This window comes from Gobio gobio, assembly GCF_949357685.1.
Source record: "Gobio gobio genome assembly, chromosome: 21".
Classification (NCBI taxonomy): domain Eukaryota; kingdom Metazoa; phylum Chordata; class Actinopteri; order Cypriniformes; family Gobionidae; genus Gobio; species Gobio gobio.
The window spans coordinates 31,606,057-31,630,270 of record NC_137117.1 but is presented as its reverse complement, the minus strand read 5'-3'; the positions used below and the strand labels follow the sequence as shown (position 1 = coordinate 31,630,270).

The following is a 24,214-nucleotide window of genomic DNA, read 5'->3' as shown; positions in this document are numbered from 1 at the left end:
AGACTTGAAGCTGCAGCTCCACCATAAAATAAGAACAATTTGAAAAAAATAAGACAAATTAAATTAATCATAATTCATTGCAAGGGTAAAGCACACGCAGAAACAACACACAAAGAGCACAAAAGGCCATTTAAAAATTTCAGCACTTTAATTCACCAAGTTCTGTTTGTTGCCCTGCACAAATGAATTGATTACAGTGAAATTAATGATAAGGAAAATAAAGGGTAAAAATTAAATTAAAAATATTATAAAGTTTGAAGGTTCAGTTGCTCGTCATTGAGGCTAGTAAGAGTTTAGAGGGTTGAGAGAAGCACTGAAAGCTAATACTCATCCATATTAAGAGCTATGAAATTCAAAACTCGACCAACAAAGAAAAAAATTATAATAATCTGACAGAAGTAACAAATGCGATACAGTACGGTGCATGAGAGCATCATACACACATGAAATGACAGGAATTTGATCACTTATCTCCAGAAAATGTTTTATGAGAGGATACTTTCACAATATAAAATGGCATATTTATACTCTGAAATATGACTTAATAAATGGAAAGCTCACTAAACAGTTGTCTTGGGTTCAGAGGACGATGACAAACACATCATGGTCAAATGCCATTTACTACATTTGAGTATGTTTTCAAATGAACATACAGCCTTTATGCAGTCAACCAAAGCACATTCGTAACTTTCCTGGAGAAATATAATATCAGTTCACACACAAGCTTTTATCGCAAAGTCGCAAACTGTTCCAGGGTAAAACATACATAGCTCAGTTTTAACATTGAAACACCTGCATGATACCATGTTATTCTGGTAAATATTAATGCATGCTTTGGCTTGTATAGAAAGTTAAATGTTAAAAATGAAACCTTCAACCAAAGCAGAGATTTAACACAGCGCTATTACATAGTACACAACAAAATCGTGACATGTACAGTCTTATTTACCGTTTTAGTGGAGAAGAAACAAACAAATGATAACCTGTTTTTAGGTTACGTTGGCACATTGAAAGCAGGGCAGTGTAGTCATGTAAAGATTAATGAACATGGAAAAAGGAGAAGGAAAATATAAACAAATAAAAAATAAACTTTGAGGGGAAAACAATGATTTCTAAAATACAAGTGATTCTTGTAAATCCGGTTAAAACTGTGCCGCTCCCAAACCTTGGGTTTTCCTAGAGATTTCTTAAAGTCTTAAGTCTTTTTTTTCCCATTCTGTCTGCCCACTAGCATTATCCTAAACTCCATTTTAAGCCCAGACTCATCCTTTTCCTTCCAGAAATGAAGCTTGTATTGGGGCCAGACGGTGGTGTTGTGTTTGATGCTCCTGGTGGTCACATAGCAGTACAGCAGCGGTTCTCAAACAGCTGTTCAATGACGGAGCTGTCAGCTAATGTGGACACGTCACCTAAATCCCGCTCATTACATGCTATCTTCCGCAAGACGCGGCGCATGATCTTACCTTTGAAAGAAAAAAACCCCAGAAGAACACTTTAGTATCATAATAAATATTAAAGTTTTAATAATAATAATAATAATAAAACATTCAATATTAATACCTGATCTGGTTTTTGGAAGGCTGGGAGCATTCTGAATGTAGTCAGGCGTAGCTATGGCACCAATCTTCTCTCTCACTGTTTGAAAAAAAGAAATAAAAAAGACATTATTCAGAGTTCAAACAAAATGATTAGTCAAGTCATTATTATTTATACAGCAGACACAAGCTCAGAACACAAGGAATAGTTTATAAAACAGGAATATTACAATTAAAATAGGAACATTTGTGAGCTCACCAATCACAAATAAGAATAAAACCCAAACCAAACAAAAATTCACAAAAAACAAAAGCAAAGCAAAAAACAGTTGTATGACTTCAAAATACTTGGAAGACAGCGAATACGTTTATATTTTACGATACTTCTGTGCTTTTGTTGTCCTTTTTTAAGTTTGACTTTATTATTTAACCCTTCAAGACCTAGAAAAAATTTTGGGTGCCTGACTTGCCTCTACTTTTCTTTTCTCACCCATTCTAGCCGTTAGCATCAAGTGTCATATATCATTTTAAACAAGAGAACGTGAAGTTTCCATCTAGCTCATTTGAAGTCCCAATTTTACATTTATTTAATCTGACTAATGATCAACAATCATTTCTGTTTGGCTCAGGGGTACAACCCACATGCGTTTGCTTGACGAATCAAGGCTGCAGATTTTGATGACGCATCCACGCTCACCACCGAGCCTCTGAATAAAAATGTGACACTTCTGAAAAGCTGAGATTCTCCTCTTTACGGTGCATTTTACAGCATACAGATTGGATTAGCGGTTTAAAAGTTATTAAAGGGGTGGTAAAACACGATTTCACTTTTCTAACTTTAGCTAGTGTGTAATGTTGCTTTTTGAGCATAAACAACATCTTCAAAGTTACAACGTTCAAAGTTTAAAGCAAAGGGAGATATTTGCTTTTAAAGAGATCAATTTCTAAGGACTACAGCAAACGGCCAATAGGGACTACTAGACATTCCTCCAGGGTCTCTGACATCACCAGCCCCAATATTTACATAAACCCCTCCTCCGAGAATATTAAATAAGGGGGGGCGAGGCCATTTTGTATCGCTGCTTCCCCACAGCTCCGTTGCTGTGGTATAGTTGGTAGGCTGGAGTGTTGTTGCCGCAATGCAGACGAAACGCTGTTATTTTCATCCGGATTGCAAGTCCACTTTGTTCAGCCTTCCTAGGGACGGGGGTGCGTTGCAGTGCGTTTAACATACAGCATGTTATATGCATGTGTGTATGAGACCGAGGGGAACAGGTCGCATTTGCAGCAGATATATGCTGCCCATCATAAATCAAAGCACGAGACAGACAGGGGTCGGAGGAGAAGACCGGAAAATGTGACATAATGGACAATATTCGTCTTTATTTGCAATACACGAGCCGTGGTTCAGCTACGCGAGACAAACACTGCCAGTGTGTGGATGCACGACGGGCGTGCGCGGCTCCCGCTGCACATCTCACGGAGGAAAGCTTCCACAATCTTCGCAAGTTCAATGCAAGATTAGCACAATAGCTTGTCCTGAAAGATGGATTTAAAACAGAAGCTGTTCACGGGCCACAACCTGTAAGTATGATTTATTTTTCGCTTATGTGTTTTCCTGTAATAGTTTGTATTGTTAAATGTACGTTGTAGCAAGGAAGTACACAGATGACAATGCTGTTTGGCTCTGCAAAACAGTTTGTTAAATGCTCATTCATTCTAGGGTAAAGATGATGATCAACACCTTATGTGTTACCACTGAAATGTAGATGTAATATATTTCCAAATGTAAGCCCATTTTATGCGGAATGTTGTATACAATAACCTCGAGTGTTTTAGCCTGTTTACTTTTTGCAAACCTTGTGAGCGCGCAAACCCAAACGCTGTGACCTCGCGCCAAATGTTTTTATTCGTTTATTAAGTACAAACAGGCGAGTTATGAAAAATTGAGTGTGAGGGATTTGTTCACTTCACACAAAAAGATTTTGGAATGAGATGGCTAACTGTAGTAGCGTTTAGTCCACTGTCTATAATAGCCTAATTTAGAGATCACTTTTTTTTTTAACCGACAACTTTGATCGGTTAACGTTGATACAGTCAACCATCGGTCAAACGGTCATCGGTTAACATCCCTAATTCATACTTAACGTTATCCGACAAACACCTAACGTTACAAACTTTTTTTTAAATCTCAACAGCGAACTTGGCATTAGTGTAAATTATTCTTTGATTAGAGCTTTTATGTATTGTTTATCTACATGCTTGTTTATCTACGGGCATGCTAAACATGGTTCGGTGTTTGATTTGGCTACTATAGTAAAGCCAATGTTTAGTGTTTTGGGTTAATAGTTTTTGCGACAGATATTTGGCTATAATCGTTCTAAAAATACAAAAGTAAAAGTGCATTCAGTAACGATCACTATAAATCCGCAGTCTTTACTCTTGAGGACTGAACAGGTTGAACAGGTCCTGCTCGATCATCTTCACTAAAATTGTCTGGGTCTGATTCAGGCTCAGATTGGTATGGTTTTATTGACGCCATTGTTTCTAATCCTACCCAAAGCACAGTCTACCGGTAAAGGTAAGGGGCGTGACGTTTCCGACAAACGTGCACAAGTCCAAACACATGGAATAGTTTATAAAATAGGAATATTAGAATTAAAATAGGACATTTTGTGAGCTCTGACAGATCACCAATAAGAAAACAACACCAAACCGAACAGAACCAAACCAAACCAAAAATGCACAAAAACTTGTTGTATGACTTCAAAAGATAAAAAATAACAAAAACAACACTTCTGTGCTTTTTTCTCCTTTTTTAAGTTTGACAGTGTAAAATCACTTTCATTGTATAGGAAAGAGGAGTTTAAACACTCTGGATAACATCTACTTGTGTGTTTTATAGAAGAAAAGAGCATCACATGGGGTCTGAATTATATGAGAGTGTGCAAAAAATTGTAATTCTGTCATCATTTATTCAAACTATTCATTGAAGCAAACATACCTTGCTTCTTAAGCTCCGCCTCTAGCTTTTGGTTGTAGTTGATTCCGTCATTGAGGGTGACAAAACAATAGAGACTCTCGCCTTTGACAGGGTGTGGCCTCCCCACAACCGCTGCCTCAGCCACGGCTTCATGCTCCACCAGAGCCGACTCCACCTCTGCAGTGCTCAGCAAGTGCCCTGGAAGAAACAGATCCACCAGCAATATATATAAGCTTTTGCTCTATTACAAGCCATTTATTGCACCGGTGCTGGCATGTTGGCTACTTCAGCGCTTTGCAAATCTCTACAGTCATTTCGGATAAGAGATAGAAAACATGCAGGAGACAAAGGTTTGTAACGTGTGGCCTGAATTTCATCACTTTCTTCGAAAGTCATTAATCTGTAGTATTTCAACATCTGTAGGTCCAAGCCACACATGCTCGCTCTCCACACTTGGGAAAATTTCACAACAGGAGATTTTTTTTGTTGATGGGTATTGTGCAAAACAATAAACGTACAAAAATGTCCTCATCCTCTACTCACCAGATACATTCAGCATATCATCTATCCTTCCAGTGATCCAGTAGTACCCGTCCTTATCTCTACGACAACCTAGAGAGACACAACATGCTTAACTAAAGCACAAGCTCTCACTTCTCACAATTATATGAAGCACACTTACTGTAAAACTGAAAACGAATCACAGCATAAATTACCGTCTCCAGTCACGTAATAGCCAGGAAATTTCTTGAAGTAGGTGGTCTCGAACCTCTGGTGGTTTCCATACACGGTTCTCATCACACCTGGCCAAGGCTGTTTAAACACCTGAGGAAGAGGAGAGGAATGAACACTACAGCTCTTGTGTTTTAAACGCGTTTCACATGCTTAATAATTAGTGTTAATAATTTTAAAACTAATCAAATAGTTGAACTAAAAATACAAAGTACAGGGGGAAAAATACACAAAGAGATCACTGTACCAGATAGCCTTCGCTTGGTCCTTCAAGCTCCTCCCCTGACTCATTCAGAATAGCAGGTACAACCCCAAAAAAGGGAAATGTCTACAAACATAACCACCATACAGAAGTTAGTAAGCAAATCTACCACATTAATCTCAAATTAACAAGCATGTTTCTGTTTTGTAGAAATCACATTATCTGTGAACATTATGCAACAAATGCTGTTAATGCAGCTCAACTTTAATGGTTACTTTGTGCAAATATATACACTTCTGTTCCATGTGACACTGAATCCTGGAGTAATGATGCTGAAAATTCAGCTTTGATCACAGGAATAAATTACAATTTAAAAAATATTTAAGTTGTAATAATATTTTGCAATATTCCTGTTTTTACCATATTTCTGATCAAATACATGCAGTCTTGGTGAGCATAAGAGACTTTATTCAAAAACAAAGTCTTACTGACCCCAAACCTTTTAATGCTAGGGTATCTTTATTTATTGCTAATTCTTATTATTTATTCATAGCACAGAGTTCACTCACGGCAGAGCCAGGCTTCATGGGCGTAGCGGCCGGCAGAGGGGTCATCACATGCCCACCCTAAGGAGGATACAAAAAAGACAAGTGAGCTTATGGTAGACTGAAGCAACATGGATCTTACTGCTCTGGTCCAAGTGCTATAATTCAGTTCATACCGTCTCAGTCTGCCAGAAAGTGTCCACCACCGGACATCTCTTCTCTCCCACCACACTGTAGTACCACTGCCAGGCTTCTGGGTTTATGGGCTCCCCTACTGTCCCCAAAATCTTCAGGGAGGTCCGCTTATACCTGACGACACAAACCATTGTACATTTTACTATTTTTGTAAAATGTGGAAAATGGTAATAAAGACTGAGTAGATGTATCTATTGGTACTGTATCAAGGTTGCGTACTGCAGGTTGAGGACAGAAAGCTGGCACATACTGCACAGTGAATGGACTTATAAACGCTGCAGACTTTGTACACAAAGAGATGAATACTATCAAGTGTTACTATATCGTATCATTTCAGAAGTTACATCATCAGGTGTTATCTGGAAATGGGAGAAAGTGGATAACATTACCAAGCAATGGCAATTATAAATAAACATTCATAATATTGTCAATACTTATTCCTAAACACTATACTTTATACTGTAAACACTAAATTGTATATACTACATATACACGCAGTGTCAATGAAAAATATTTTCACAAAAAACTATTTCCAGGTCATTAAATATTTTGAAAGCTGAACATAACCATGGGGGTGGGGGAGAAGTACACTAACATGACTGTTTAATTTGGGGGTCAGTAAGATTATGTTTTTGTATTTGATCAAAAATACAGTAAATGTCATATTGTGTAATATTATTACAATTTTAAATCATTCAAATTCCAAATTTCTATTTGAATGCATTTTAAAATGTAATTTCTTCCTGTGATCAAAGCTGAATTTTCAGCATCATTACTCCAGTCTTCAGTGTCACATGATCCTTTAGAAATCATTCTAATATGATTTGCTGCCCAAGAAACATTTCTTATTATTATCAGAATTGAAAACAGTTGTGCTTAACTTTTTTTTCCCCAGGATTCTTTGATGAATAGAAAAAGTTCAAAAGAACATCATTTATTTATAATAGAAATAGCCGTTTCAGCCAAAAAAATTCAGTTACAAACTATTTTTAATCAGTGACGAAACAGATGTTTACAACGGTTAAACATGTCGCCCATGAACCGAGGAACCATCTCTTCCTCTTTACTACTAGTAACAGCATGAAATAAAATGGGTGAACATTAGAAGGCATGTTGAAAGATATACTACAACTTACCAAAATTAATCCTCAATCACTGTTGCAACCGAGGAAAGTCTTCAATCAAACAGCTTGTAAGCAATAAAAATGTCACTTAACGTTACATTTACCTCAAGAAAGCGATTCAATGTCCATAAACTCATTAGCTAGCTAAAAAAAAATAACTCTAGAAAAGGGCAATTTGCTAAATATATGCACTATATCATATATTCATTATATTAATTTACTTAACCTGTTAGTAACATCTTCATTATTTGATCTATGTTTAAATAAATGAAACAAATTATTACAACTTATTGTCGTTTAAATGTTTATATTTCACCAAAAAACTGGAGTAGAAACAATTCTGTTACTAAAAGGTTGAGATAAAAACTGCCTTATGTGCATATTAAATGTTTGTACAATTATTATAATATAAATATAATACAATTTTATTTATTTTCAGTTTTCGGCCACGTGCATCCTAAATGTATGTTTTCGGCCCAGAAATTTCATTTCAGTGTATCCCTATTGTGCCTTTACTGTCACTTTAAAGTATCACAATTCTTCCATTTCTGAGCATTAATATATATTTTTGTATATAACGCATACGGACCTCAATTTTTGAACGGTAGCAGATTTTTAAAATTATTACATTTAAATGATTTCTCCAAACCTGTAAATCACAATTTGAAAAGGGTCTGATATTGTGAAAACGGTCTGAAATGTTCCATGACTGCAGAAACCCTCTCTAATGTACTAAATCTAGGACAGACACAATAGACACCAAACTTACTTCTGAACGGGCTCACTGCCGTACTTCATCAGTAGCCGGATGGCGGTGGGTGCTGTGTAGAACTTGGAGACTTGATATTTATCAACAATCTCCCACATTCGGCTCACATTCGGGTATGTGGGAAGACCCTCAAACTAGAAACAGAAGATTGAGAGCATATTGACTCATCTACATAGGCCTTTATTGTGTAATATAAATGTTTCTTTTTAATCACAAAGGGCACAAAGGTGTGTTCATCGGGATGTTCCCCTTACCAACACACTGGTTGCGCCATTGGCCAAGGGCCCATATGTGATGTAGGAGTGACCGGTGATCCAACCAATATCCGCAGTACACCAGTACACATCATCAGAGTGATAATCAAACACCAACTTAAAGGTGGCCGCAGTGTAGAGCATGTAGCCACTCACTGTATGCAACACACCCTAGTGGAGTAGAAGAGCGTGAGAAAAAGAGGGACAAATAAGAGATATATACAAAACAAGTAGTTCAAGGAGGATTGGGTTGTTTGGAGGATCTACCTTAGGTTTCCCAGTAGAGCCACTGGTGTAGAGGATGAAGAGCGGGTCCTCTGAATCACACCACACAGGCTCACACTCCTCTGACGCTCCACCAATCAGAGAGTGCCAACACAGATCCACCTCAGGATTCCACGGCACCTGCACCAATCACAGCAGAGCGCGCTCATAGTTAACTTGGCTCGTGTAACTTGTTTTCACTCTTCCTGGTGTCACACTTCAGAGAACAATACATAATTTAGGGAAACTGATGTTGTCAAATCAGTCTGTGAAGGTTATAAACTGCTGGATTTAACAGAACAAACACTGCTTTCAAGTCATGGGAAGTTCCAAGTTATAATTGTAGTTATAACATAACGTGTGTTCAAGTGATTTTGGTTGTTTTGTAGAAGTAGTGCAACAAAATAATAAGCAAAATAATGTACATCAGGTGCGTAACTGATACTTTATCTATTGTAAGTATTTTAACATTCTCACACTACCACAGAGGATGATGGGAAACATAGTTTGGTAGTCCGTCATCTCATAAACTGGCTAAATGAGTCATTTCCTGAAAAGTTTTTTTTTTTTAAATCATGTCACAACCATCGATAAAAAGCAATTCCAGTTTATGCTTTAGTTTTAGTCATTGTAGTAATATTCGCCAAGGCAACATTTCTAACATCTCTGATTTAGGTTTTTTTTTTAGTTTTAGTTTTTCTATTTAATATGTATTTTAGCTTTTTTTCAATTAATGAAGACAATTTTAATAGTTTTAGTTACAGTTAAATAGTCCACAAAAAAAATACTCCCATCACAAAGGACAATTCAGACAAACTTCACCGCTAAAATTAATTATCATTTGTACTGAAGAATTCAAGCACTTATCCAAAAATACAAGCTTCACATATGTGCTTATAAACTACAGAGCCCCTAAAGGGACATGGTGAAAGAAAAGAAAATATGAGAAGAGAGGAAAAAATATATTTCAATGCTTTTGCGTTCCATTGCGGTGTCAAACATTCATTCATCTGGTAAATACATCTATTCCAGAATGACTTGAAAAGCAGCAAAAGAATGAAATGAAAAGAGTGTTGTACGCAAAAAATGCATATAATATGTTAATTAGAGGCACATGTTGGTATTTATTTCAGTCAGACTTATTAGGCTGATTCAGTTCAATCTAACCAAAGTGAATGCAGCACAGATGCCCGTCTGCTTTAGTCAAAGGTGTTTTTCAAAAGAAAAAGCCTCTGAAAAGATCAGGTTTCGTTAATAACACAAAACACAAAAACACTAGACGGACAAACAAAAAGAGACATGAATGCAAAAGAGAAATCTAAAGATCTAATTCTTCATGCAGTTCAGAGACTAAGGGAACACTACACGAGCACTGGAGTTCATTTAAGTGACAAGAGCTAATAGGAGAGAGTTAGCGTTTGACTACACAGAGAACCGTCAAATCCATTAGACAGTCCAAGGGGAAAAGGTTTCAGCACATAAAACAGCTAACACAGAGCTTTTAGTCTAATCACTACCATGATATAAGAGCTTCCCAGATACATTTGTGATGAAATCGCAAATTGTATGTGAGGAGATCATTTAAAACATGGACACAAGGACACTAGTCATTTAACAGAGATATGGCTATCAGTACTTTTACTAGGCACAGTAAAAGCTTTCAGTGCTAGCTCATGGATCAGAACTGGCGATCAAATCATAATGAAGTCAATGATGAAGTTGAAACACTTCATAATAGCCATTAACAAAAACCATAACGCTGAATAGGTCAGTATTTGACATTTCGGACTGTTTACATCTCTGAATGTAATGAAATATTAAGTCATTATTTTATATTTTTATAGTCAAATGTTTTTGATGTTTATAAACGTTTTTATGAAGTGTTACTAAACAAACCAATACTAGACAATGAAAAAGTGTTTCAGTCTTGGAGAGAACAAAAAAAAATATATCCAAAATAAGAAATAAAACATGATAAACACTGCCATACAAAAATCTGAGATCAGTAAAAATGATATTATATATATATATATATATATATATATATATATATATATATATATATATATATATATATATATATATATATATATATATATATATATATATATATATATATATATATATATATATATATATATATATATATATATATATATATATATATATATATATATATATATATATATATATATATTTTATTCATCACGAATGCATACCACTGATAAAAAATTATCAGTAAAAACATTCATAATGGTTACGCTAAACTTTTTTTCTAAATCTCAAATAAATGCTGTTCTTTTTTCAATTTTATGTTTTTATAAAATATCTTGAAAACACTTAATTCCACAAAAATATTGGGAGCAGCACAACTGTTTTCAACACTGATGATAAGAAATGTTTCTTAAGCACCAAATAGACTAGAGTAATGACTGCTGAAAATTCAGCTGTCATCACAGTAATAAATTATATTTTTAAATTAAATTGCAATATTTCACAATATTACTGTTTAGATTATTTTTGATCAAATAAATGCATCCTTACCGAACATAAGAGACTTCAGTCAAAAGCATAAAACAAACTTTTGAACAGCAGTGTATGTCATATTGTGCAATAAAGTCACAATTATGAGAATTGTAATTATTTTCATTTGCTACTTTTAAGAAAACAAGCTTCCATAAAAGAATAACATCACAGGCAGATTTTACATTTAGATTCAACACTCGCAAGACTGTAAACTAGATTACTCTAAAAAAAGAACAAAAAAAAGAATATTCCAGGTTATTTTCAACTTAATGTCAACTTAAGTACCTCATCTATGGTCTGCTGTCAATTACAACAGCACTATTTTTAGTAATCACTCAGTTTATACACAGTTTGTGTAAAAAGAAATAAAAAAGTCAATTATCATAGGTAATTGACTGAATACAACAGATACAAAAAGACATTAATAGCTCATTAAGTTGTTAATAATTCAGAATATGCATTTCATTTATGACCTTATTATTGAACGCCAAGTCTGATGAGTGTGTAAATGGTGAAAGGCATTTGCAAAAGCAAACACACAGCAACACACACACACACATATCGTGTTGAGTGAGAATGTGAGGATGGTGATAAAGGTCTCGAGCCATCCCTAAGAGTGAGAGAGCCGCCCATGAGCACACAAACAGGTGTTAATAAGAAAAAAACAAGTTATGCACAAAGGAGACATGAAATACCTGTGGGGGGGGACGGACCTTCCTTACTCTTTCTTTCTGTTTCTCCTGCTAAAGGGGGTTAATGGAGAGATTACTCACACGAAAGAGGAAAAGGACACAGACATGGACCCACATTGATGGAGGAAAAAAATGCCAAAGATCTTTTCCATAAAAGTCAAATTGACATTATTAGAATTATAGGTTTAAAAGAGGTCAGGTTGGATCGGTGAGCGCCACACATAAAACATTCAACCGTTTCAAAGGTCTTCCGCACAACAGAGGAATCATGCCAGACCTTTATGGATTTACAACATTAAAACAAACCTTTGTTAAATAATCAAGAGTAACACCTGTAACCTTAACAAGACCTGTAACGCACAGGACCGTGCAAAACTCAAAACTCCACAGGAGGTGTACAGGACAAGACATTTGAGAGACCAGAACAAAGACTTTATTAAAGGGATACTGCAGTCATTTTTCGTGAATTTATTCCCCACTTACATGGACAGACCTCCATTGATTTAGGTGTAATAATACATGTGTGGAGCTTTTTTTAAAAACTCCATTAGAAGGTCAGACAAAATAATAATCATAATTAGTTTAAACTCAAAATCAAACCTCAAAATAGTGTCAAAGCTATGGCCTAGTGGTTAGCGCATGTGTTCAGGAGGGAAACCTCCTTTTGAATCTGGTCTCCATCTGTCCTGATATCATTCCTTCCTCTCTGTTTACAATTATATTAAGTAATTACTCATAATACAAAAGATAATCTCTGCAAAGTTTAGTACACTACTGTTCAAAAGTTTGGGGTCAGTAAGATTTTTTTAAATTTAAATTAATACTTTTCAGCAAGGATGCATTAAATTGATTAAAAGTTACTGTAGTTTTTATTGTATTTTTGTTCAAATGAATGCAGTTTTGGTGAGCATAAAATACATCCTTTAGAAGCATTAAAACAATCTTACCGACCCCAAACTATTGAACAGTATTAAATTGGTCCTGGTCTCTTTTGGTATCGGCAATTGAAACACCCCATAGTGTTTGCTTTAATATCTATTACCATTGATCGAACAAAAAGCATTTGTAACGGAGATATAATCAAATGGGGGGAAAAAAATGGGATCTCAAAGCTTGAGATCAGATGGATAAATTACACACGCAAAAAAAAACCTGTAGCAATGTGGAGATGTCCATATGAGTAAGAAACATTAACATGAAAAGAAACTAAGAGTGTGAAGCCTGTTAGTTGTTTGGCTGTGGTGCAGAGGTTAAGTTTTACCTGCAGGTCGGGACAGGCGCGTTTCGCTGGGGGTGACAGCGAGCCCGGCGGTAAGGCCACATCTTCCTTTGTGAGGTGTTTTAGCATTATACATTTCTCCACAGTGAAAGACCTGACAGTGTGAAAGACATTAGAATCAAGTGAACAAAAAAAGAGACACACTGTTAAGCATGTACACAGTTACAGTGGCCACTTTATTAGGTGTTTAGTGTTTCTTTCTCAAAATAGTTTCCAATATAAACCCCACTTCCATTCTCCAAAACTGATGAAATAGTTTGGGGTCAGTAAGATTTTTTTTTTTTTTTTAAGAAATTAATACCTCTATTCAGACTCATTAAATTGATCAAAATTGACCATAAATACATTTTATAATGTCACAAAAGATTGTCCTTTTTGAACTTTATACATATAAAAAAAAAAAACTAAAGTCTGAATTAATGATGCTGAAAATTCAGCTTTGCCAAATAAATTACATTTTAATATATATTCAAATAGAAAACAGATGTTAAATTGCAATAAATGTTTCCTGATTTGTTATCATAGCCCTGTTAAAATCTAAAATGATCTCACTAAAAACTGCTGCAAGGAATTACTGTCTAGTCCAGCAGCATTTCTTCCTCAAAATGAACATTCAGAGACAAACATTATTGAGTAGAACTGAAACATTGTTCCAGTCTTGAAGAATGGTCCTCTACTGCTACTATTCAACATTCAACAAAAAAATAATCTAATAAAGTTGCCACTGTGTGTACATGGACAAATGATAATCATTGTTTTTCATACTTGTCCCTGCATTTCTGTAGTGCTTCATCGGCTATGAGCTTCAGATTTATCAGCTTATCACCGCGGTAAAACCCATCTGAGAAAGAAACACACAATAAAACAACTTTTATTTACTTGCATTTCACAGAAAATTCCGAAAAGACAAAGACAGTAAACTTTTATTAGGTGATAACAGATGTTGGTCTTATCATGGCTGAAATGTTTATTTTATGGTTATAGTCCTGTCCCAAGCTCAAAGACTTCGGCGCTGCCTACATAAATCAGGCACTGTAAATATCCTGACATTTTGCCGCAATAACCATATGGAACCATATGAAGAGCCCATTTCTCATAAAACTCCAGGGCTGCACGATTTATCGTATTTTAATTGTGATAACGATATCTGCTTCTCTTGATTCATTAAATAATCGTTGTGTTATTGGCCAGCTGGTTATTTGTCCTGAAAACGTTGACAATTTGATATTTCCATCATCTTGCATTGGTAAAAAGCCTCCACTATCTTTTCTGCTTGGGGTTGCCAGATGTCAGGAGAATAAATAATCCAAACGGAACTTTTCTGATACGTTTTCTGTCCACAGACTTCTATCTGACAACATAGACAAACATGTATGTTGAAGTTTAGCGTTGTTCATTGTGAAATTCTGCAAGAATAAAAGTGTCACACAGACAGTCTGCTTTCCTTCACGAGGCCACATGCTATTTGCTGCTACTAAATCTGCGAAATCTTCTGAGACAAACTGTAATAAATACAAACATGAATCTCAACCATAAAAATTTAACATTTGGAATTAAGATTAGGAGCCACCATTTCTGTATTGATTTCCGTTGCGATGAAGCTATCAGATATCCATGCACCGCCTACAGGCCTATAAAGGTGAAGTGAAATTTGAATGGGCCTTTCTTGCTTTATTTATATATAAAAGAAATCTTATATGCATGCATGCGTGTATTAATATATACAATTATACAGTACACACACGCATACACATACCACTATATTGCCAAAAGTATTGGGAAACCCCTCGAAATCACTGAATTCAGGTATTCCAGTCACTTCCATGGCCACAGGTGTATAAAATCAAGCACCTAGGCATGCAGACGCTTCTACAAACATTTGTGAAAGAAAAGAATGGGTCGCTCTCAGGAGGTCAGTGAATCCAAGCGTAGTACCGGGATAGGTTGCTACCTGTGCAGTGCAATAGACCCATTTTATATTTGCAAACAGCGATTACTTTTTTTGTGGGCGGACCTACCTGGTTGCAGAAAATGACAGCTCTGCCGTAGCAATCCGTGAAAGCCACGGAATAAAAGACTAAAAATATCTATATATCAAGACTTTTTTTTCCACAAATCCGAGTTTATCTCGAACAATTCTTAGCTAGGAGGATCCTTATCCTTAGAAGGATAAACAGAATTGTGAGATATACTCGTTATTCTGTCTTTTTCCCTCTGAATTGCGAGATTATATCCTGCAATTCTGCCTCTTCTCCCCTCAGAATTGTGATAGAAACTCACAATTGCGAGTTATAAAGTTTGAACTGGGAGATATAAACGCGCAAATGCAAGAAAAAGGAGTACAGAATTGTGAGATAATGTTATAGGCTATGTTTAGAAGTTATCTATGTAAAATGTTATAGGTTTAAATATTATTTCATGCTGTAACTGCTGTGTATGTCCCCTATGAACTACATGTGAATATTATGTAGACTTACTGTTTACATTAAATGAATGCTTTAATAGTAGACTAATCATTGCAGGTTTCACCAGTCCAGTCTGTGACTTGCAACATAAACGTCTGCGTTTAGCTTCAAAGGGTGTCTTCAACGACAGAATTCTATAAAAATGAAGACCGTATTTTTTTTGCATTCCGAATCTGACATACAAAGGCACAACAAAAAAAATTTTCTTTTATTCTGTGGACTTTACCAATTTTCCTCCAATTGTTACGCCATTTTTCTGCATCCAATATACTTGCGCAGCTGTAAGTGACGTAACTGTGTCGTCCGCTCCAAATGGGTCTATCTGGGTCTATTTTCTTAAGAAAATGTTGTACAATTCATTTATCTGGTGCACTTTGAGATTTCTAAATTAAGAGATCAAACCTATATTCAGTGTGGAAATTGAACAAAGAAAAAGTCTGTGCACTGACATTTACCTGAACTTTAAAGGGGACTCTAGGGCTTGTGTGCATCAGCTCTATCACCTGAATCCGCTGTTAAAAATAAATTATTCATCCGTCAACTGCACAAACCTATGATATTCTGATTTAGATATCTGCACCTGATCATTACACTACAATTATTCAAAGTCTTAATCATGATGATATGGTAACATATCACACTGAAGTAGACTGCTTTAAGTTTAAGTTGTTTAAAATAAAAGTTCTTCTTTGGTTAATTTAAATTAACGTTACTGTAGTATGAAGAAGAGCAGGCCAGAGTGTTGTGGGAGGTGAGCAAGGCCGCTGAAGCGATTGTTAATAAGATGAACGCACACACGCCTCATGAGCAGCGAGACTGTTCTATTATTATGGCATAGTCTCCGGCGCCACTTCCGCTTTTCCAGTCATGAGTATGAGGTAACACAGCTCTGTTTATCATATTAGATACATCTGAGTGTGTTGAAAAGGAAGTTATGAGGTTTGCTCGGCGGCTGCTTTGACACAAAATTATAAATAATTAAAAATAATTTCTGCAAAATAAAGGATACCAAGGGTAACGCAGATATGACGCCATCGACAGGCGACTCCCTCACACGTCCCTGTTCCTTGGTTAAAATAGCAATTTCTCATGATTTACAAATAGTTGGAAACATTTGTGATATTGTAAGTACTCAACTGAACAAAATATATAACACTGGCCTAGTGGTTTTTGGATATTTTACTGAAAATGTTTTACATTGTGCACCATTAAAGTTATAAAGCAATATCTCATGCAAAGCTTTTCCTTTGTGTTTTATATAATGACCACTGGGGGTATATGCTCTAGGTATATACATTTCCTTGATAGGTTTTCCCTGAAGATAAATACTTAGAAAGCGAACGGTTTAGAACGATTCAGTCCAATGTGGTGAACTGTTCGACCATTCGTTCATGAACCATACATCCCTATGTTGAAAACTAAAGTAAAGAGTGACGCACGTTCGTTGCATTTTACCGTGAAATGAGAGTTCCGTTACTTTATTAAAATGGTTATGGAGAATGTACACAGGCCGGTAACCTGCAACAGAACCGTGTTGGTGAAAATGTGTATTCAGGCAGCCGCCTCGTAGTACCCTATGCAGGAAAAACCCTGGTATTATAACAAAGTGGAAGTAATTGGGAACAACGTCAACTCAGCCAAGAAGTGGTAGGCCACATAAACATTTAAAGTGGGGTCAAAGCAAGGTCGATAAAGACATGGATGAGCGAGTTTGGTGTGGAGGAACTTGACTGGCCTGCACAGTCTTGACCTCAACCCGATAGAACACCTTTGGGATGAATTAGAGCGGAGACTGCAAGCCAGGCCTTCTCGCCCAACATCAGTGCCTGACCTCGCAAATGCGCTTCTAGAAGAATGGTCAAAAATTCCCATAAACACACTCCTAAACCTTGTGGAAAGCCTTCCCAGAAGAGTTGAAGCTGCAAAGGGTGGGCCAACTCTATATTAAACCCTACGGATTGAGAATGGGATGTCATTAAAGTTCATGTGCATGTAAAGGCAGGCGTCCCAAAACTTTTGGCAATATAGTGTATCTTATGTAAACATGGATTTGAATGCGAGCACTAATATTATATAGGTGTGTGTGTGTGTGTGTGTTAAATTAAATGAATCTTTCTCTGGAATATCTGGTGGATATTATTTGTGATTAATAATTAATGTAACAAAATAATTGTGATTATCAGTTTAACCATTATTGTGCAGCCCTATTCCAGCCTTTAAAAGATCTTAATAACGGATTATGGGATTCATCCAGGTCATATTTATCCCAAAAACTCATTCTCCTTTCTAAACATGCCAAACTCTAAACGCAAAAAAAAAAAACATAAACATAAACAAAACCAGCCACAGGCTAAATAGCTTTTGATAGTAATATGATTACTGCCACTTTCAAACCACAGACGTGTAAACAATGTGAAATGCAGCACTCTTTTGCAGTTAGGTGGAAACTCATCTGATTAACTTTGGGATTAGCAGAGATTATATACCTTGAGTAAATTATGTCAGATTTTTTTTTGGCATGCTTTCCTTACCAGCTGTTATAAGAAGACAGCACTGAGAGTCCATGATCCTCTCACACAGTGACTCGGCAGAGAAACCGGCAAACTGGGTTGTGAACACAAAAACGTGGATAAATTTAATGCTGCAAAAATTATGTTGTAGTAAATTTCTGATACAGCGCCAGATCTTTTTGGCAAACAGTCTGCAGACAGCTGTTAAAAGTGGGGGGAAAAAGTCTGATAAAGATCACACCTTGCAAAACATGTATAGGTACTTTGTTTTTACATGTTTTTTTTTTTTTTTATAAATACAGTGCTCCAGCTAAATTCCAAGGGAAGACAAAGGAAATGAGTCGCAAATGACAAAAGACTGACCACAATAGAGTGAACCGCTCCGATCCGAGCGCAGGCCAACATGGCCACCACCAGCTCCACCACCATGGGCATGTAAATAGACACACGGTCACCTTTCTTCACGCCTGCACAGTCAGAGAAAGAAAGAGAGCAAGGGAACGACAAGAGGACATTGCCTTAATACACTACATCGGTGTCAAATCTTTAACCTGCTGCTGGTCACTATTAAACCATTCTTAACAGCGTTTTTGTTTTACCTTGTGACTTGAGGACATTAGCAAACTTGCAGACTTGCAGGAGCAGTTCTCTGTAGGTCACGGTCTTCTCATCTCCAGGTTCATTACCCTCCCTGTTCAAATCAATGCCAGAAATATTAGTCATATACCGTTGAAAACTTTCTATATATAAAAAAGTGTTTTTATTTAGCGAAAATGCATTAAATTGATCAAAATTACAATAAAGAGTTATTTTTTAGGAAGCAAGATTTCTATTTCAAACAAATGCTGTTCTTTTGAACTTTCTATTCAAAGAATCCTGTAAACATGTATCAGTTTCCACATAAATATTAATCAGCAAAAAACGGTTTTCAACATTGGTAATAGTAAGAACCATTATAATTGATCAACAATAATAATTGAGCAGCAAATCATCATATTAAAATGATTTCTGAAAGATCATGTGACACTGACGATTAAGGGCCCTATCATACACCCGGTGCAATGCGGCGCCAGGCGCAACACAAGTGTTTTTTGCTAGTTTCAGCCTGACCAGTTAGCATTTTCACGTCCAGCGCCATGTTGTTTAAATAGCAAATGCACTCACACACATTTGTTCACCCATGGGCGTGCTGGTCTGAAAACGTTGTTAAACTAGGAAAAGTGGATTCGGACACGCCATCACAGGAATAAAAGTACATTTTAAAACATTCAAACATTAAATTGTAATAATACTTCATAATATTACTGGTTTTATTGTATTTTTGATCAAATAAAAGAGCATTAGAGACTTCTTTAGTCCTTACCGACCCTAAACTTTTGAACGTTAGTGTATATTTTTTTACTTAGTTCATTCATTCACAGTCATAATCATTCGTGTATGATCCTTGAGTACTATGTTATGTTCAATGGCAAAGTATGAACTTGAGACTTGTGCATCTCCTAGATTCACCAGCCTGTTCAATTTTAACTTTCAGTGTTTGTTTCTAATATGTTCCAATTAGGGATCGACTGATATGGATTTTTTAGTGCCGATGCAGATACCGATTTTTTTTCATCAGCCTTAGCCGATGACCGATGCGGGTTGCCGATTTTCTTGAGCCGATATTTGGAATCATAAAAATGACACAATGATCATGGTGATAATTTAAAAATTAAAAAAGGAACATTTATTGAACTAAAAAAAAAACTATATTTAACAAATAGTAAAAACAGGTGAGGTAGAACAAGAAAAAAGATTTCAGTGGTGAAACTAAATTCTGAAAATCAATATTTAAGCATAAATAAAATAATTACACTTTTGCACACAGTATCAACAAGCAAGCATCATAATAAAGTGCACACTGACTGTACTATACTTAAAACTTTTATACTCTTAAAACTATTTACAACCTACTCATATATCGGCATATACCGGCCGATATATCAGTCTAACACCAGTTCCAATTACTGTCAACCTCTGATAACACTATTTTGGCGTGAGAGGTGCCCTTAAATATCCCCTACAGTTAACATTTAACTTTTTATCTTTCCTTGACTCTGGATGTCAGCAGACATTCTTAAAATACAGCTGCAGAAAGGAGAAGTCTGTAAAAATACCACAACTGCTGAAAAGATTCATGCCTGAGTGTTTCAAACTGAATTCTGTAATGATTTGAACTTGCGTTGAGAAATGATGAAGAAATGATTGAAGACTTTACAATTGCTAAACTGGTATTGCAAAAGCAGAGAATTATCAACTGCCACAAGCAACATTCATTACACATGAAGTGTTTCGAGGCTATTTTTGCAGATCCTGAATGGGAACAATCACTGCCAAAAAAAGTCCTGATCTGCATGGACAGCATTCAGCACAGATAAACTGATCCCCTGCAATGCAGATGAACAAATGAAGCCTATGAAGATGCAACACTGAAGATGCACTTCATTCTAGGTGGACAGCTATTGGTGGGACCTAGTTCAAGCTTACTAAAATAGCTGCAATGTGCCCCTGTCTGTCAGCAAGCCTTTATTAAATTATTATATGAATATAATAACAGCCCAGCAATACTGTATCGCCTCAGGTAATCTGAAAGTGGACTAAACCATGTAGGTTTATGTGGCTTAATATACAAGTCCTAACCTAAATACAAGTGTGGTTTAACCTAGTGGTTAAAGAACCAGAGCGGTTACTGAAAGGTTGTAGATTGAAATTCAGTAAGGGCTGAACCTTGAGCAATCATCACAATCCAATGTTAATTCAGAGGTATTAATATGCCCCATTATGCTTTTACGAATATTTACTTGCATGCAGTGAGTAAAAAAGCTGTTTGTGAATGGGAAATGTCTGCAAAGTTTTAAAGATCAAAGTGCACGACGAATAAAGTTATTGTCTCTTAAAAGAAAGAATCGATTCTAAACTGCAAAAGGGAGTCATCAACAACTCAGTCTCACTTCTTGTTACACACCTACGTAACAACGTAACAAATTAGCAAAATCCCAGCCAATGGTTTTCATTGGCTGTCCACGAACAATGTGTACTTTAACCCGCCCTCAAACACTGTAATTGAACCTGAGGCCTGGAAGAATTTGCAGTGCTGCGAATCCACTTTACTCGCGTTGGATCCAGGAAAAAAAAAAAAGGAGCCATTGTTACTGTTCGTATCATCGTGTATCAAGTGCTGAGGAAGCTCTGGAGCTGAAATTCAGATATGGTAATGGCCGTTTCATTCCGTAGACCAATCACAACAGACTGGGCCATCTAATCAGAGCAGAGTACACCAATCACAACAGACTGAGCCATTTGGCCAATCAGAGCAGAGTAGACCAATCATAACAGACGGAGCCATTTGACCAATCCGAGCAGAGTAGACCAGTCATAACAGACGGAGCCATTTGGCCAATCAGAGCAGAGTAGACCAATCATAACAGACGGAGCCATTTGGCCAATCAGAGCAGAGTAGACCAATCACAACAGACTGAGCCATTTAGCCAATCAGAGCAGAGTAGACCAATCATAACAGACTGGGCCATCTAATCAGAGCAGAGTAGACCAATCATAACAGACGGAGCCATTTGGCCAATCAGAGCAGAGTAGACCAATCATAACAGACGGAGCCATTTGGCCAATCAGAGCAGAGTAGACCAATCACAACAGACGGAGCCATTTGGCCAATCAGAGCAGAGTAGACCAATCATAACAGACGGAGCCATTTGGCCAATCAGAGCAGAGTAGACCAATCATAACAGACGGAGCCATTTGACCAATCAGAGCAGAGTAGACCAATCATAACAGACTGGGCCATCTAATCAGAGCAGAGTAGACCAATCACAACAGACGGAGCCATTTGGCCAATCAGAGCAGAGTAGACCAATCATAACAGACGGAGCCATTTGGCCAATCAGAGCAGAGTAGACCAATCATAACAGACGGAGCCATTTGACCAATCAGAGCAGAGTAGACCAATCATAACAGACGGAGCCATTTGACCAATCAGAGCAGAGTAGACCAATCATAACAGACGGAGCCATTTGACCAATCAGAGCAGAGTAGGCTGGAGGTAAGGAGGGGTTTAGTGAATCAGTTTTCAGACTCTTTGAGAAATTAGGTATCAATGTATATTATGAGAAAATTAAAGCGTTTTTTGACCGTGGATGCATGTAAACCTATTTAAGTAGACCTCCAAAACAAAATTAGGAACATTTAAAATAGCATAATAGGGGCACTTTAAGTGTACTGTATGTTGTTTTGGATAATAACATTGGCAAAGTAGATGAAAATCAAAACACTGACATCACCAATCTCAAAATACAAGAAGAGACTCCAAACACAACTTCCGGGTAAACTATAACTATTTAAACCACATACTTCACAAATACTAACCAGTAAAAAGCCACTCTGTCTCCCAGTTTCCTCTCATGGACGATGCGGTCCAAAACATTATAGCAGATGTTGGTTGTTGCGCCTTCCATGCACTTCACGTAAATCTCACCCTTGGTCACGTCGAAATTGTAGTCCAGGAACTTCCCGGTGTATTTTGTCTTCCAGAAAAATTCTTTGGCGACATCTCCCCAGTACTCTGGACACAACGGGACAAACAAACGCTGATTCAGAACTGGTGTACAGAGAACCAGAGCAAAACCAGCTACCAATGGTACCAGTACAAACAGAGGTTATTGTTGAAAAATTGAAAACAACAATAATAAATCAATTAATTAATTAATAAAGTATTATAATTATTATTAAAAACAAAAATATTGTATTTCAATGTACTAGTATTTAAAGAGATATTCAAATTGATTATGGATTTTTATCTTTTATAAAAGTAATTGACAACAATTCCATCAATAGCAATAATACATACATAAATTATATATTATTATTAAAAAATAAACATTATATGTTATACATTAAATATACATGAGTGGCCATGTAATGCTTTGTTGGCTAGTTAACAATAAAAGATGAAAAGCAAAGATTAATCACATCAAAAACTAATACGCCTAGCTCAAAAATAGAGCATAGGTGGTTATAGATATCCAAAACTGCTGTCTACCAAGGGTACAAGGCTTTGAGACACAGCCAAATTACGTTTTTCCCCCTTCTTTTCCAAAATAACAGCTTTAACCCGTTCATAACCTGCCCCAGAAGCATGAAACTCACCCTCGGGAGACTCGACAGATTTGATGTAGAGCTCTTTGTATTTCTCAAAACTAGGGATGTGCGCTTCTTTCTTCAAGTCCTCTGAAGCATGTAACACGTCCTCGCCTGGTGCCTTATCAGGGATCATTTTAATAACTAATTAAATAAACGCAACTAATACAAAGACACTAAGAAAACACACACACACACACACACACACACAGTGATCACTGGCCTAAGGTGTGTAAATCACTTCCGTGTGGGAGAGCTTCACTCCCATTCAGGCGCTACTTGAGTCTGAAATTGTGAACAAAAGAAGAGTTCAACCTAGATTTAAACCTAGATGTGAAGACGCTGCTATTGTTTAATGAAGAGACGACGATTCGGAGTCAGTTTGCAAGGACGAGTTGTCCGAGACGCGTTAAAAAAATACACTTCCAATAATTACTACTATTATAAACAAGCTCGAAATGTTGCTACGACAACTGTAGACGGAATAAAAAAAAGTACGTTTGGATTTAGAAGAAGTCTCACATACGGAAAATATATATTAAAAATTAAGATGTACTTGAGAGCTGTCAAACAGACAGCAGGTCTCCTCTAGCTTGAGGTTATCTTGTGTAAGGTCGATTAAAGCTGGAAATAACCCCCGGCATTTAAGAGAAAACGTAGCCCGTAACGGAATCGAACACGTAATCAAAATAGCCGTGAATGCAGTATGATATTATTCATTCTTCCACGCGTGGATTGCAAAATCCTCAATGTGTCTGCAAGAGAACGGCCATTGAAGAGTAGAAATAATGTAAACGACTAGAATGGCAATTACATGTCAATGTAAGTTCTTAGATGGGCGGGGCTTAACGTACCGGTCGTTGATTCTAATTGGCCCTTTCACAGTGTACGTTTTTTATTCTATATTTAGTAAACAAACTAAAGCAAACTTTATGACAGAATTCGATCA

General features: G+C 36.5%; 2 protein-coding genes across 3 annotated transcripts in view; one reads left to right on the top strand and one right to left on the bottom strand.

The window, feature by feature from the left end:
- The window catches only part of tcea2 (transcription elongation factor A (SII), 2), a 774,534-nt gene that overhangs the window by 382,619 nt on the left and 367,701 nt on the right, over positions 1-24,214 (top strand). The window lies entirely within an intron of this gene.
- On the bottom strand, positions 126-24,061 carry acss2 (acyl-CoA synthetase short chain family member 2). Of its 2 annotated transcripts, XM_079803196.1 has the most exons (19): positions 23,275-24,061; positions 22,495-22,690; positions 18,675-18,766; positions 18,439-18,542; positions 18,097-18,169; positions 13,866-13,941; positions 13,083-13,194; positions 11,825-11,872; positions 8,607-8,744; positions 8,340-8,510; positions 8,086-8,219; positions 6,174-6,306; positions 6,022-6,078; positions 5,498-5,578; positions 5,235-5,343; positions 5,062-5,130; positions 4,540-4,716; positions 1,561-1,635; positions 126-1,463 (listed from the first exon to the last, which is right to left on the bottom strand). In XM_079803196.1, the coding sequence occupies exons 1-19, from the start codon at positions 23,399-23,401 to the stop codon at positions 1,336-1,338; spliced, it is 2,100 nt and encodes a 699-aa protein (XP_079659322.1). In that variant the 5' UTR covers positions 23,402-24,061; the 3' UTR covers positions 126-1,335. The 2 variants fall into 2 exon arrangements, with proteins under 2 accessions (XP_079659322.1, XP_079659323.1); XM_079803197.1 differs by lacking the exon at positions 11,825-11,872.

Coding starts and splice junctions, on each gene's coding strand:
- acss2 (XM_079803196.1), bottom strand. CDS start 23,401: ATGATCCCTGATAAGGCACCAGGCGAGGACGTGTTACATGCTTCAGAG. Junction 13,195..13,865: donor CTACAGAAATGCAGGGACAA/GTATGAAAAACA, acceptor TCACACTGTCAG/GTCTTTCACTGTGGAGAAAT. Junction 5,579..6,021: donor CCATGAAGCCTGGCTCTGCC/GTGAGTGAACTC, acceptor TTATGTTTGTAG/ACATTTCCCTTTTTTGGGGT.